This window comes from Vicia villosa, linkage group LG4, assembly GCF_029867415.1.
Source record: "Vicia villosa cultivar HV-30 ecotype Madison, WI linkage group LG4, Vvil1.0, whole genome shotgun sequence".
Lineage (NCBI taxonomy): Eukaryota > Viridiplantae > Streptophyta > Magnoliopsida > Fabales > Fabaceae > Vicia > Vicia villosa.
Window position 1 is genome coordinate 158,756,340 of NC_081183.1, and position 14,314 is coordinate 158,770,653.

The window sequence follows — 14,314 nt, forward strand, 5'->3', positions numbered from 1 at the left end:
GAGGTGATATCAAACATCATGTTTTTCTCATGGAGATGGACAAGCAACAAGGATCTTCCAAGTAGGATATTTTTTTATGATTGGTATAAATTGCCATTACTTTGTAATTAATATTTCAAGTACTCTATCGATGTAAGGGTTGCACCCCTAGTGCGCTTTCTTATATCGAATTGCTTATTAAAAAAAAAAATTCTAATTTATATTCATTCCTTTAATATCCACCTTGAAATAGTTGTCATTAATTCTAATTTATATTTATTCCTTTAATATCCATAAAAAAATAGATGACATTAATTCTAATTTATATTCATTCCATTAAATATATCAAATACAAAAGAAAGAGTTGATATTGATCATTTTTCTATGAAACACAAATTTGTTATTCTACTATATTTTGTAGTAGATTTATTTAGTATTTGTAATTGTATGTTCATGTATGAGAATGTGAATATCGTATGTCCATCATTCAATTATTATTATTATTATTATTATTATTATTATTATTATTATTATTATTATTGAAATATATTTTTAAAAAATCAAACTTAAAGGGAAGAAATTTAAAAAATAAAATGGAGATTTTATGATGTGTGGATCCTCTAAAATTTATATTTATATTTAATATGTTATAATAATTCCTAATTAATAGGTTCCAAAACACAAACCGTTACAATTACAATAAATGTTCGTCTATTTAGTATCTATTTTATTGTAAATTGGTCTCAATATATATTTTCAACCTTTTAAAATGGAAAGTTTTGGTCTAAAAATAGTAATTTACCTTCTAAATTTTTATTTTGAAAATAAAATATTACTTTGAAAAAGAATTAAAAAAATTAGTAAAAAATGTGACTATTTTAATTAATTATAATTTATTTTTTATTTTCAAAGATAACATAAAAGTTGTTTCTATATTTATTCCAATTAAATTATTTAGATTGCATCTACGAAAGGAGTTAAAATTTTGATTTTGATTTTGATTTTTAAAAAGATTTAGTTCTTTGGTGGGATCAGTGGCTTTTTTTTATTTTCAAAAAGGAGTTAAGGTTCCAACTTTATAAATAAAATGTTTTCATTTTAAACTTTTTTCTGTAAAGATTATGAAGAAAATTATAAGTTATTTTTTATTTAATAAATATTTTATTTTTTATTGGATTTGCAATTTGAATTAAATATTTTTGCTGTTTTTATTCCATTACATTATTATTTTTGATTTGGTATAAGCAGTTAACACAAATATGAGAAATTAACCACATGTATGTGATAAATAAAATTAAACATATATTTAAAGTTAAATAATGAGATTGATGATACATAATAACTATATATTTAAATAAAATTAAATATATATTTAAAGTTAAATAATGATACATAATAACTACATTACCTCAATTTTTATTGATATTTTATTTACCTCAATTTTTATTGATTTTTTATTTTTAATTAAGAACTATATTTTTTCAGAGTTAAAATTGTAATCTTCAATAGTTATTTATTACCTCCAATATTATTTTTAATTTTTATCCAAAATTATTATTATTTTTAGTTCATTGTAAAGTTTGTTTAAAATCATCTATATACCTTTCATTATTTTGTTTGTCTTTCATATTATTTATTTTGTCAAATATTTTTATGTATTAATATTACTCTTTACGAGAATAAGTTACAAATATTTTTATAAACAAAAAATAATTTACTGTTGATATAATTATTTTTATAAACGGTAATAAATTATAAGTATTTTTATAAACGGGAAAAAGTCAACTGTTGATACAATTTTTTTTATAAAACAGAAATATGTTACAAATACTTTATAAATGAAAATTTTTTAACTGTTGATACAATTGTTTTTATAAACGAGACTAAGTTACAATTATTTAACGAGAAAAAGTTAATTGTTGATACAATTATTTTTATAAACGAAAAATAAGTTACAAATATTTTTATAATTGGAGACACGGGTAGAGGTGGCAAATCGGGCTGCCTGCCCCTCCCTGCCTTAAGCCTGCCAAAAAATAAGTAGGACAGACAAGCCCGCCAAGTGAAATAGGCATAAAAATCATGCTTGCTCCGCCAAGATGACGCGCGGCGGATTTTTCCGCCTATTTTTTCATTTTCTTAAATAAATTAATAGGTTTTTTTTTTTTTACCTTTTCAATTAAATTTTTCACTTATTTTTTAAAATAATTTTACTTAAAAAATATTACATATATTTATAGATAAATGTATAAAATAAAACCATTAAGAATTGGAATTATTAGAATTAACTTAAAAAAGACGAACTTAAGGGGAGACGGACTGAACAAATTGGCGAGACGAGTTTTGGCAGACGGCAGGCTTTGGCGGGCGCAGGTTTTTGCTGGGTGGACTTTGGCAGGTGCGCGGGTGGGGTCGGCGGTCCATGACCTATTTTGCGACCCCTACACACGGGTTGTAAAATCTTGCCTCCGCCCTACAAAACCATGGGTGCGGGGCGTGGTGGACACAAAGGCATTGCACCTTTTATGAATGAGAAAAAATCAATTGTTAATACAATTATGTCTCAATGTGAAATGTATTATACGAAATACTCATATATATTCTTCAACATAATTTCTATGTATATCCTAACAGCAACTACAACCTGATAAATTAAATTAATATTTATATGACAATCATCGTTTAACATATTTTTTTCTTAATTCATATGTATTTTTATATATATTCTTTTAACTATTATTATATAATATTTATTTAATATCTATATCGGCATTACGGGACCCGTGCGAATGCACGGGTCCTTTACTAGTATATATAAAATTATGACGAAGAGAATGACTACAAATAAAGTGATATACTCAAACAACGCCATATTATACAAAATAGGTTGTGATTTCTATTGTCTTTTTGAATGATAATAGTGAAGAAGATGATATGGGTATCTATATCTATATTGAAATTTATATGCAATTCTGAAATTAATGACCTCTCCTCTTTTGTGCATTTCACAATTATTACCGGAAATTAAAACATCACCGAACCTTTAATGTTACATAGTCATGTATTTGATTTGTTAACATAAAGGCATTACTCCAAAGTTATGCATTTATCAATTTTTAGAGGAAGTGTCAACAATGATGCATCAGTTACATGAATGACATCAATAAGTCTCACCGAGTCATATAATAAGAAAATTATATCACCAGAATCATTAAGAAAATTATTCTCATCACCGAGTCATTTTGAGATGGACATCGTCATTTTGAGATAGACGATGACGTGTACTGCCATGTGTGTAATTAATTTTCTTTGTTGTATTACATGTAATGAATATTTTGAAGCCTCGAAACTGACTTCAGTTCTCCAAAGATGTTAAACACTATTAACCCTATAGACATGGCTTAAAGCTTTCTTAGTGTAACATATTTTCTAAGAAATATCATTAATGATTTTAGCATGAAACAATGGTACGCGCATACATACATATTGTGTTCAATTAAATGTAAAGTTTAACGACATGCATTGTGGATTTTCTACTAAAGACGTGTATATTTTATGAACATACACTAATACCTACATTTACATGCAAGAAGACTAAATAAATTTAAATATCATGATTATTTTGGAATGTTGAAAAAGAGAATAGACTTGATGTCTTGAATGTGTGCAAAATTATTTTTTCTTCTTTCTTTAAATGCTTTTGGGTATTTATGTTCCTACCTTTTCGAACATTCACCATGTCAACTGTGCAAAATTTAGTTTAAAGAGTGTGTCAAGTGTTAGAATTCATTCAATTATTTTTATTAAATTAATTTATCGCTAAGACTATGTTTGGGAGTTTGGAGAGGAAGGGAGGGGAAGGCTTTGGAAAATAGGAAGAATTGAATGAAAAGGATAAAAAGATTTTGGGTTGGAGGGTTTTGGAGGGTTTGAGTTTATTCATAACACCAAAAACCCCATAAAATGGGGAACTCAAAAATTATGTTGAAGGAGGGTTTTGAAAGGCTTACATAAATATTCCAAATATCTATTAGGTTGTTATAGTATTCTGAAAATTAAAAATTTACTAATGATAATGACTCTTTTATCATTCTAAACAAAATCATTTTTTCAAAAAATGTCAAATATTTTCCTATATTTTTTTAAAATTTCATTTTTGTAAGTCTTCCCCTCCCCTCCCCTCCAAACTCCCAAACATATCGCTAAAGGATCTCTAGCAGGCTAAGCAAGAAATATCTTATTGTTATATAGCACTAGGAGTACTAAGCGGAACATGGCACATGACAAAGTGCTCTTAGCGACATGCCTTGCATTTTTGGCTAAACATTGGTCTCAATTGTGATTTTAAAAAATACATTTAAAAGAATAAATAAGAAAAATTTAAAAATAGGTCGGATTGCCTCCCAATAAGTGCTTGTTTAATGTCAATAGATTGACGATTGCCAGTGTTACGTAATACCATTTGCCTTAAAGCATACCTCACTGTCTATAATTCTGACCTTCACTTCACTACAAAAAAACTCCTCCCCAGCGACATAATTAGCGACGTGGAAAACACGTGGCTCCAAAATGCTTGTTGCGACGTGAGTCTAACATCGCAACCTGTATTTTAATATTAAACCACTTTACAGTCTTAAAGTGATTAGAAGTCAGACATGGGGTAATGTGAAAAATAGTTGCGACGTGGGATACACGTCGCTACATTAAATGCATAAATTAATTCATTAAAAGCCATAACGTTCAAATGGGGGAATATTCAAATTTTTGAAAAATTTAGTTGTGACGTTAGTATCACATCGCTACATTTAGAAATAAAAAACAACGTTCCACTGATGTGACATAGTGGCAGCTTTGCAGGTAGAAGCATTGATGAATGTTGTCGTTGCCATTTTGCGACGTGTATCTCACGTGGCAAATAGCGATGTGCTATCCACGTCGCTACATTGTCTATTAATCTAACCATTTCACTTCTCTCCACCACCATTCACGAACAACTTTCATTTTTTCTTCTGCAGCAAACGAAACCAGAACCCTTTCTCTCCCAAAACCCCCTCCTAAAATCCAACCCTTCTCTCCCAAGATCAATTCAATCCCAAATTTTTTTTTGTATCAAAGGTAGTTAAGGTTACATTTGATATTTTGTTTATTTTCTTATAATTTCATTATATATTTTGTTTTTAATTTTTGATTTTTTTTTGTATAGATTAGTAGATTGAAGAAGGTTGTAGATTGAAGAAGAGGTAAGTTATTTTTGTCTATTGTAGTATATTTTAAATAGATTTAATAGGTATATTTTTTAATAGATTTATCAGGTATGTTTGTTGAAAATAAAATTTGTATTGTTTATTAGTTATGTTTGTTAATATGTTTGTTTATTAGATATGTTTATTTGATATGTTTATTAGATATGTTTGTTTATTAGGTATATTATAAAGTTTTAATTTTTAATTTTTATCATATATATTATTTATTATAATGAGTAATATTATACTATATTTAAAAAAAAAACAGAATATATATTATATTTATATATTTGTTTATTAAATATGTTTATTAGATATGTTTGTTTATTAGGTATATTATAAAGTTTTCATTTTTAATTTTTATTATATATATTATTTATCATAATGAGTAATATTATACTATATTTTAAAAAAATAGAATATATATTATATTTATATATTTGTTTATTAGATATGTTTATTAGATATGTTTGTTTATTAGGTATATTATACTATATTTTAAAAAAACAGAATATATAATATATTTTTATATAGAATTTAATTTTTATTATAAATTTAATTTTTGCATATATAGAAATTAAATTTTTTATGTTTATAATAAAAAGATAATATTTTTATATTATGAATTATGAAAATAAAATATTAAAAAGAGAATATTTTTATACATATAAGTTATGAATTTTTTATGTTTATATAAAATAAGTTATTTTTTTGAAAAATAGAAATATAAACAAACTATAATTAAAAATACATCATTTTTATATATATTTGATAAAAATAGTTTTATTAAAAAAATTCTAATAGAATATGTTTTATATGTAATATATATTATTGTTTTTAAAAATAGAAATTATTATTAAAAATAATATACATATTAATCTTAATGAGTGTAAAAGTTATGTTTACAATATATTATTAATATTTAAAAATAAAAAATAAAATATTATAAATTTACATTTTGTAAATAGAATATATTATATATTTAATAAAAAATTATATTTATTATCTTTATAAATGTTATATGAGTAGTACTTTTTAATATGTAATATATATTTATATGGTACATGTTTAATAGTTGAATCAAAAATAATATTTTTAATATAGTAAATATTTAACAGTAGTATTTTTATTAAATAATATTTTCAATATGTGTAGCTTAAAATGTGTAGTTAATAAAATAGTAACTTTATGGTTAACATAGGTTCAATATATACAACATGTGTAGTTAAAAATATTAGTAGTATTGTTATTAAATAATATTTTTAAGAATAGTAAATATTAACTAGTATACGTCTAAGAATAATATTAAGTTGATTAATATTACTAACTCAAAATGACAATGATTGTATAAATATGCAGTATGGAATATTATCGGTATTATCGTAGTTGGATGTACGATAGAACATTTCCAAAATCTAGCTTTCCATTCACACATACTGGTGTGCCCCCGCCCAGCTTTCCATTCGCACATACTGGCATGCCTTCATCCTTCCAGCAGACTGGAGGATCTGGTTTTTCATATCCCATGCAGATGACTTCATCCTTCCAGCAGACGGGAGGATCCAGCAGTACACGTCCGACACAGGCTGGACGATCTCCTAGTCCACGCCCCACACAGGCTGGACGATCTCCCCGTCCACGTCCGACACAGGCTGGACGATCTCCTAGTCCATGCCCCACACAGGTTCGAGGCTCACGCACCCCACATCCCACACATGTACCAGCCCGTGAGGTTGATGAGGCAGTTGAGGAGATAGATGGAGTTGATCTTTGTGGGAGGGATGATCCCAATGAGATTCATGTCGTTGATGGTAGATTTTGGATTCAGCCCGAAGGAAGCAAGTAAGTTTCCTATTTAAAAACTTTTATAGTATGTATACATTTTCATTTTTTGTATAAATTTATATCTAACATTTTCATTTTTTGTTTCAGTTTTACGCCGAGTCGGACTGCTGCTAGGATTGTTAACTATATAATTCAGCAGATGTATAAATCAGTTTTTAAGAGCTATGGGGATGTCGAAAATAATGATGAACGGTTTAGAATGTTTAAGGTATTGTTATTTATTTAAGTTTTGCATTTAATTTATTTTTTTAGTTATGGTTATTTAAATGAAATTCTCATTATAATTACTTAACATTTTATTTTAATGTCATACAAAACATTATTGCAGGAGAAATGTGTGTGGGATCCATTGAGTGAAAAAGCCGCTCAGAAAATTTTCAATACCAGATGCTCTAAAAGAATGTCTGATATGCTGCGGCGAGTAAGGGAGAATTATGAGCTTCACGACATCCGTCCTAGCTGGATAGGCGAGGAGGTTTTTCAGGAGCTTGTAATATATTGGAGGACTCCAGAATTCCGGGCTAAATCAGAAACTTTTAAGAAGATGAGGGCATCTGAAAAGGGCGGTTGTGTCAACACAGTTGGAAGTATTAGCCCCGCCGAGCATGCCCGACGATTGGTAAAAATTTTAAAATTTTTAAGTTACATCTTTATTCATAATATATTTTACTAATTATTTTTAATTATATTATTTAGGCTAAGGAGTTGGGGAGAAGACCATTGATGCCTGAGCTGATTTCGAGGACCCGGACAAGGAGATCGGGAGATGTTGTCGACGAGCGCACGAAGATGTATCTTGTAAGTGAAATTTACGTTGTTTATTTTTTTTAAATTAATACAAAATTTGTGACGTGAATTTCATGTGGCAATTGATAAATTGCCACGTGAAAATCATGTGGCAAATCATAAGTTGTGGCGTGAAAATCACGTGGCAACTTTTTAATATATTTTAATTTATAGTATGTACATATTTATTTAGTATAATTAAATATGCATTTAAATATTTAACTTAAATTTTTTTTATTGAATATGTGTGTAGGAAGAATATGATAGACTGCTTGCCATTTTTCTGGAAAATAATCCTCAATTCATGCCAGCAGAGGGGGAGCCGCTTAACGCGGATGTTGAACACTATATTTGGTGTGAGGTTATTAAAGAAAAAAGGGCCTAATGGTTGCTTTTTTGGGGCTGGAAATTTGGCGTCCAGCTATAAACGTGGTGACCGCAATCTGTTTCAAAGAGTTCAGGATGGAGATGGTGGATCGCGTCAACTAAATCTGACACAGGAACAAACTGAATTAATAAGGCAATTGGCGAGACGCGAAAATGAGGCCCAGATGGAGATGATGCGGAAGAAGCAGTCTGATATGGAGGAGCAGCATGCGCGGCAGATAGAGGGCATTATGAAGAAGCAAGCTGAGATGGAGGAGCAGATGAGACGGTTTATGCAAGGAGGTGGAAATTACAGTAATGCTCCTCCTCAAGAGCCGGAGGATGACGGAGCGGCTGATGATTTTAATCCAGATAATTATTTTCCGGATGATGCCTCTTAAAAATATTTTGTATTTTATTTGTTTTTAATTTATTATTATGTAAATTATTCTACATTTTAATTCATTAAAATATTAGTTTAAATTTTTAGTTTTATTTAATTGAATTTATTATATAAAGTTTATTATATGAATTTATTTTTTAAAATTTTAATATATAAATTTTATTATATAAATTATATTTTATAGATTTTATTATATAAATTTTATTATATATAAATTATTTTATAAATATTTTATTATATATATTTTATTATATATTAATTAATTATATAAAACCAATAAAACCAATCACATCCTGCGTGATTACATTTTTTTTTTAAAAAAGCATTTAATGTAGCGAAGTGGAAACCACGTCGCTACATTGGTCAACTTCACACTTTTCCACACCTGCCACACCTGTTGTGTGTGCAGGTAGTTGTTTTGCATGTAATCCTGTTGCGACGTTGGAGTCACGTCGCTACTTTCTGACGTGGTCTCCACGTCGCTACGTAGTTGCCACTTTAGCTCCTGCGACATGTTGGCCCACGTCGCTATTTTTTTGTTGCCACGTGATGTTGCATGTTGCGACGTGTTATCCACGTCGCTGCAGAGCATCTTTTTTGTAGTGCTTGACCTCTACCAATTTATACGACCATCCTTATGGTCTTTATGAATGGTCGCCCAAGAATGAGAGGTATCCCCTGTCTTCTTCAATGTCTAGTACAATGTCTACAACATCTCACAATCAATAGATGATGAAAGAGACAAAAAAGGAACATCATCTAACCGAGGCTTATCCAAATAAGATTCTTGAAAATAATCTGTAAAGAACTTAAAAATTTCTTGCAGAACCTCACTAAAAACTTAGGCCGAACCCAATCCTACTTGATGAGTCAAAATAACATACCATGATAAGAAATTTTGTTGAACTTAACACATCCCTATAAAACGGGTTTGTAAGGATGATTTAGGACCAACCACATTTCTTAATATAGTATTTGAACCTGGTTTACGATCAAATGAGCCACTTGCTATTAGTTTTTCGCTATCACACCACCCACCTTTTAGTTCCACACTCCAGATGTCTAGTCCTCGGCACAAGGGTATGTGTAAGAGTCTCACATCGAATAATATAGGAAATGAACATGTGTTTATAAGTGGGGACTATCCTCACCCTACAAAGTTTATTTTGTAGGGTTGAGTTTGGCGCAACCATGTTTCTTATCATTATTTAATGACAATGATAATGAATAATAGAAGCATATAAGTCAATCCAATTATGCACAAATGAAGATAATATGATGATCACTGTTTGCAAGTTATTTCATTTGAGTCATTTTTCGGTGTAACTATCATAACATCTTTTCAAATTCTATTATGGTAGTTAGATTTGTTTCCATACATGCGATCCCATTCTAGCTAAGATGCACCATCTTATGAATGTGTAAAATACATGAACACTCCATGCAATCAATTAGGTGATGCACTTATAGTTGGCATGCTCCCTTTTTCATCATCGTTTCCGCATTTGAGGTTCTCCGAAATCCCTTATTACTAGATCTTCTCACTTTACAGAACCTTAACTTGATCAATCAAGATCATTCTTTGATTGTCCAAATGATGTACCTTCATTATTAAGTGTTTCTCTGAAGCTTAATGGCTCAAATTATCACTATTGGGCCCGTTCAATTCGTCGAGCACTTGAAGGGAACTTAAATCTTGACTTTGTTGATGGAACTATCACTCCCATCATTGATACATTTGATCATCTGTATCGTGCATGGAATCATTATAATATTCTTTTTCTACTGGGCCCCTTCATCCTTTTGAAGGCACATATTCTTTTTCTAAGTAAGAAAATGCATATTTCTTGGTAACAAAACATGCATGAATATTCTTTCTTGGAAGTATATATAGAAGTCAAGCCTATGCAACACATGTGAAGAGATAACTTGATGATCACAGATTGCTTACACCACAAGTTACTTCCTTTGAACCATTTTTGTAACTCCCTTTTTCATCTTGTTTTCACTTTCTTAACAGTAATATTGCTCCTCTTCCTAAACATAAAACAAGCACGGAAAAAAATTGGCATTCGCATCCCTTTCATTCAACAACCTCCTTATGAAATGAACAAATGTTGTGTTTCATATGTGGAGATGAAGAAATGGTGTGTTTAGGAAAGAAATTTTGTATGTTTAATCGGATGGACGCAACCTAGCCAGAGCGAGCTAATCAATGTAACTACTCAAATAGACGGAGTATTAGTCCCTTTTAACTATTATATTCATATTATATTCAAAGGGAAATGAAAGAAGAAATGTAAAAGAGAAAAAACACTAATTGAATTACATTAGATGCATCTTTATTTCATACACAAATAGAAAATAACATGGTCTCACCTTAACATTATTTAATTAGTACAACGATACACATATGCAGATAGGTTAAAGGAAACACCAAAGATAATAATTCTTATATCAAATGCATCTTTTACTAACTTTGACCTTAAGGCCATGTTCCATGCGAAGAACAACAGAAATCTTTGGTGTTACAGATTGATTTTCCACAACATGTATGTGAAACTTCCATAACATAGCAGCTGCAACCATTTTCATTTGAATAAGGCTAATACCTTTCCCAATACAACTTCTTGGACCTGCATTGAATGCTATGAACTTGTATGATGGTACATGTATAATCTCTCCTCTATCTGATATCCATCTCTCTGGCTTAAATTCCAAGCAATCATCTCCCCATATTTGTTCCATCCTTCCCATTGCATACAAAGAATATATTAACTTCGTATTTGCACTAACATGGTGTCCACTAGGTAGTACATCAGATTTGACTGCACACTTGTGCTCTAATGGAACAGGAGGATAAAGCCTTAAGGCTTCACATATTGCTCCATGAAGGTAAACTAGCTTATCGAGCTCTTCGACACGTAACTCAGTAATCAAATTCTCCTCTTGTGTAAAATAGTTATCTTTGATTTCTTGAATGATTTTAGCTTCCACAATAGGATGAGTTGAAACTAGCCAAAAGAACCAAGTGAGACCTGAACTAATTGGTCCATCTCCTGCAGCCAATAGATTGAGTGCAGTGTCTCTAAGATAATACTTCTCGGCCATTTCGTCGTCTCCCAAGTCCCTTTTCATTAATTCTTTTAGTAAGCATGGATGATATTCTTCCACAACATTTTTTCCTTCATCGCCTTCCGAATATGCTATACACTTGTACAAGAATCGGTAAAGATTTTCTCGAGCTACCTTTCTCTTCCTTTCTTGACCTATTTGTAGCCATTTTTGTACCTTCCAAATACATTTTGGAATACAGTGTCTGATCAAATGTGTATCATCAATCACAGAAATAGCTTTTACATAAGCAGCATCTGAAAATTCATTGAAGTGGTAAGGAATGGAATTTGGATCAAATCCAAATAGAAAGGTACAGGCGATGTCAAAGGTGAACCTCTCAAGAATATCTTGTAAATCAATTACTTGTACACCTTTACATGCATGATCAAGAAATGGTAATAGACAATTCTCTAGCTTCTTTTGAATATTATTTTGATGGAAAATCTCAAAGCTTTTCCTTTTTACCAACGAATGAAGTAGTGCTCTCTCTTTTTTCCATTCATTGGAATCCAAATTAAATATACCAACGCCGAAAACATCAAAAATCTCACGGAAATCAGTTCCTTTCCCATAGTTGCTGAAATTTTTGCTGGTGATGTGGTGCACATTCATTGGATCACAAGTGATGATAATGTTGGCCATGTTTGTGAACCAAGGTCCTTTAAAATGAAAAGTGCTTCCATATTGTTTGGAACCTAAGGTTAAAACATGATGAAAATTGGATAGATAAAGGAGAAGTGATGGTAGCATGCCAATTATTGGCCAATTTGGAACAATAACAATTTTGTTGCGCCTCCATATTTTGTAGAATATGAGGAAGATAATGGCTAGAAACAATAAAATGTATTGATACAAGATCATTGTACTTAGGCTAAAGGGAATCTGACTCAAATTGTATATGTGAGTGATATCTTGAAGAAAAGAATGAGTAGAAGATATATACTCAATTAAATATGAGCATGAATCGTTGCACTTTCAGCAATGGCCAACCAACCTTTATAGGAATACAAATTTTTTTGATATTACCTATAACTGACGTGCAAACATGCTCTACGTACGTGTCGGTGTTTTTAACTTTTGCAAAATGCGAAAATTTGAAAAAAAAAATTGTTATTAATTAAATTTTATATATATATATATATATATATATATATATATATATATATATATATATATATATATATATATATATATATATATATATATATATATATATATATATATATATATATATATATATATATATATATATATATATATATATATATATATATATATATATATATATATATATATATATTTTCCAAAAATAAGTTTAAAGATTTACTCTAAACTTAACCCTCTATTTTTTTCTAATCTAACGGTTTCAATTGGTCATTTATATTTTAAAGTGAGCAAAACATTTGTAAAAACAATTATATAAATAAAATCAATGTTAACCGTCCATAGCTTGAGGTTACTTTGTAAGCTTCTCCTAAGTTATATCCAAGTTTTTAAACTAGTTTTAATAATTCGACAACTTTAAAGCATGAGGTTTGTAAGCTCTCTTTGAGTCTGATAGTTCATAGGTTGAGTTTTGTAAGTTTCTCCCTAGTTCTATCCAAGTTATTAAACTTTTATGATGATAAAAAATAACTTGGCAACTTTAAAGTATGAGGTTTGTAAGTTCTAGTTTTTAGGTTGAGTTTTGTAAACTCCCCTTAATTTCTTTTCAAATTTATTTAACACCATAAAATAATTAAGCAATAATTAATCACAATTTCTTAAGTTGATTTTAAAGAATTCAGAATCTTAAAAACCTTATAAATGTTTTTATCATAAAAATGCTCTCATATTTCTCCATTATATTAGGTTCAAGATCTTAAAAATAATATAAATGTTTTTAATATTCTCTTTAAAATACTCTCATATTTCTTCCCATTTTGTCGTCAACAAAAAGTAAAATAAAAAAGAAAAAGAAAAAGAAATTTGAAAGTAAAGAGAACAATCATAATAAGTGCAGATATTTAATAGTATAAAAACATAAATGCAAATGCTAGACATAATAAAAGAAACAGTGCAACACAAGTTTTTAACAGATAGCAAAAACAAAAAACAAAAGAGGTTCTAGATCCTAATCCTAGGGTTTCTTCAAAAGTTCCTGAATATCTTCAGATCAGGTCCCGTTTCTTCTTGCTTAGCAGCTAAACAACTGAGATGAGCATCCATTATTTCTTCATGATCAGAGAGATTAGCTTGTTCTTCATTAGAATCTTTTTATTTTAAATCAGAATCATCCCATGTTGCCATGAGACCCTTCTTGGCTTTGAACACTTTCGTAAGTTTCTTGTCTTTCCTAAGAATTGGACATTCTTGTAGTTCCAGGTTCATTGCACTCGTAGCATGTGACTTCTTTTCCAGAAGTTTTCTTTTGACCAGATGATGATTCAGTTCTATCCTTTGATCTTCTTAGTCTTCTGAACTTGTTCTTTCTATGTTTACATAGCTGATTTAATCTTCTGGATATCAGTGAGAGTTCATCTTTACCTGAGTCTTCTTCAGACTCTTCTGAATCTTCTTTTGCTTGAAAGGCCTT

At 29.5% G+C, this 14,314-nt stretch overlaps 1 protein-coding gene across 1 annotated transcript; it reads right to left on the reverse strand.

Annotated features, from left to right (window-relative positions):
- Window positions 1–10,927: 10,927 nt before the first annotated feature.
- On the reverse strand, window positions 10,928–12,691 carry LOC131600104 (alkane hydroxylase MAH1-like). Its single transcript, XM_058872325.1, has one exon. The coding sequence runs from the start codon at window positions 12,598–12,600 to the stop codon at window positions 11,080–11,082; it is 1,521 nt and encodes a 506-aa protein (XP_058728308.1). The 5' UTR covers window positions 12,601–12,691; the 3' UTR covers window positions 10,928–11,079.
- Window positions 12,692–14,314: the final 1,623 nt, after the last annotated feature.

Coding starts and splice junctions, on each gene's coding strand:
- LOC131600104 (XM_058872325.1), bottom strand. CDS start 12,600: ATGATCTTGTATCAATACATTTTATTGTTTCTAGCCATTATCTTCCTC.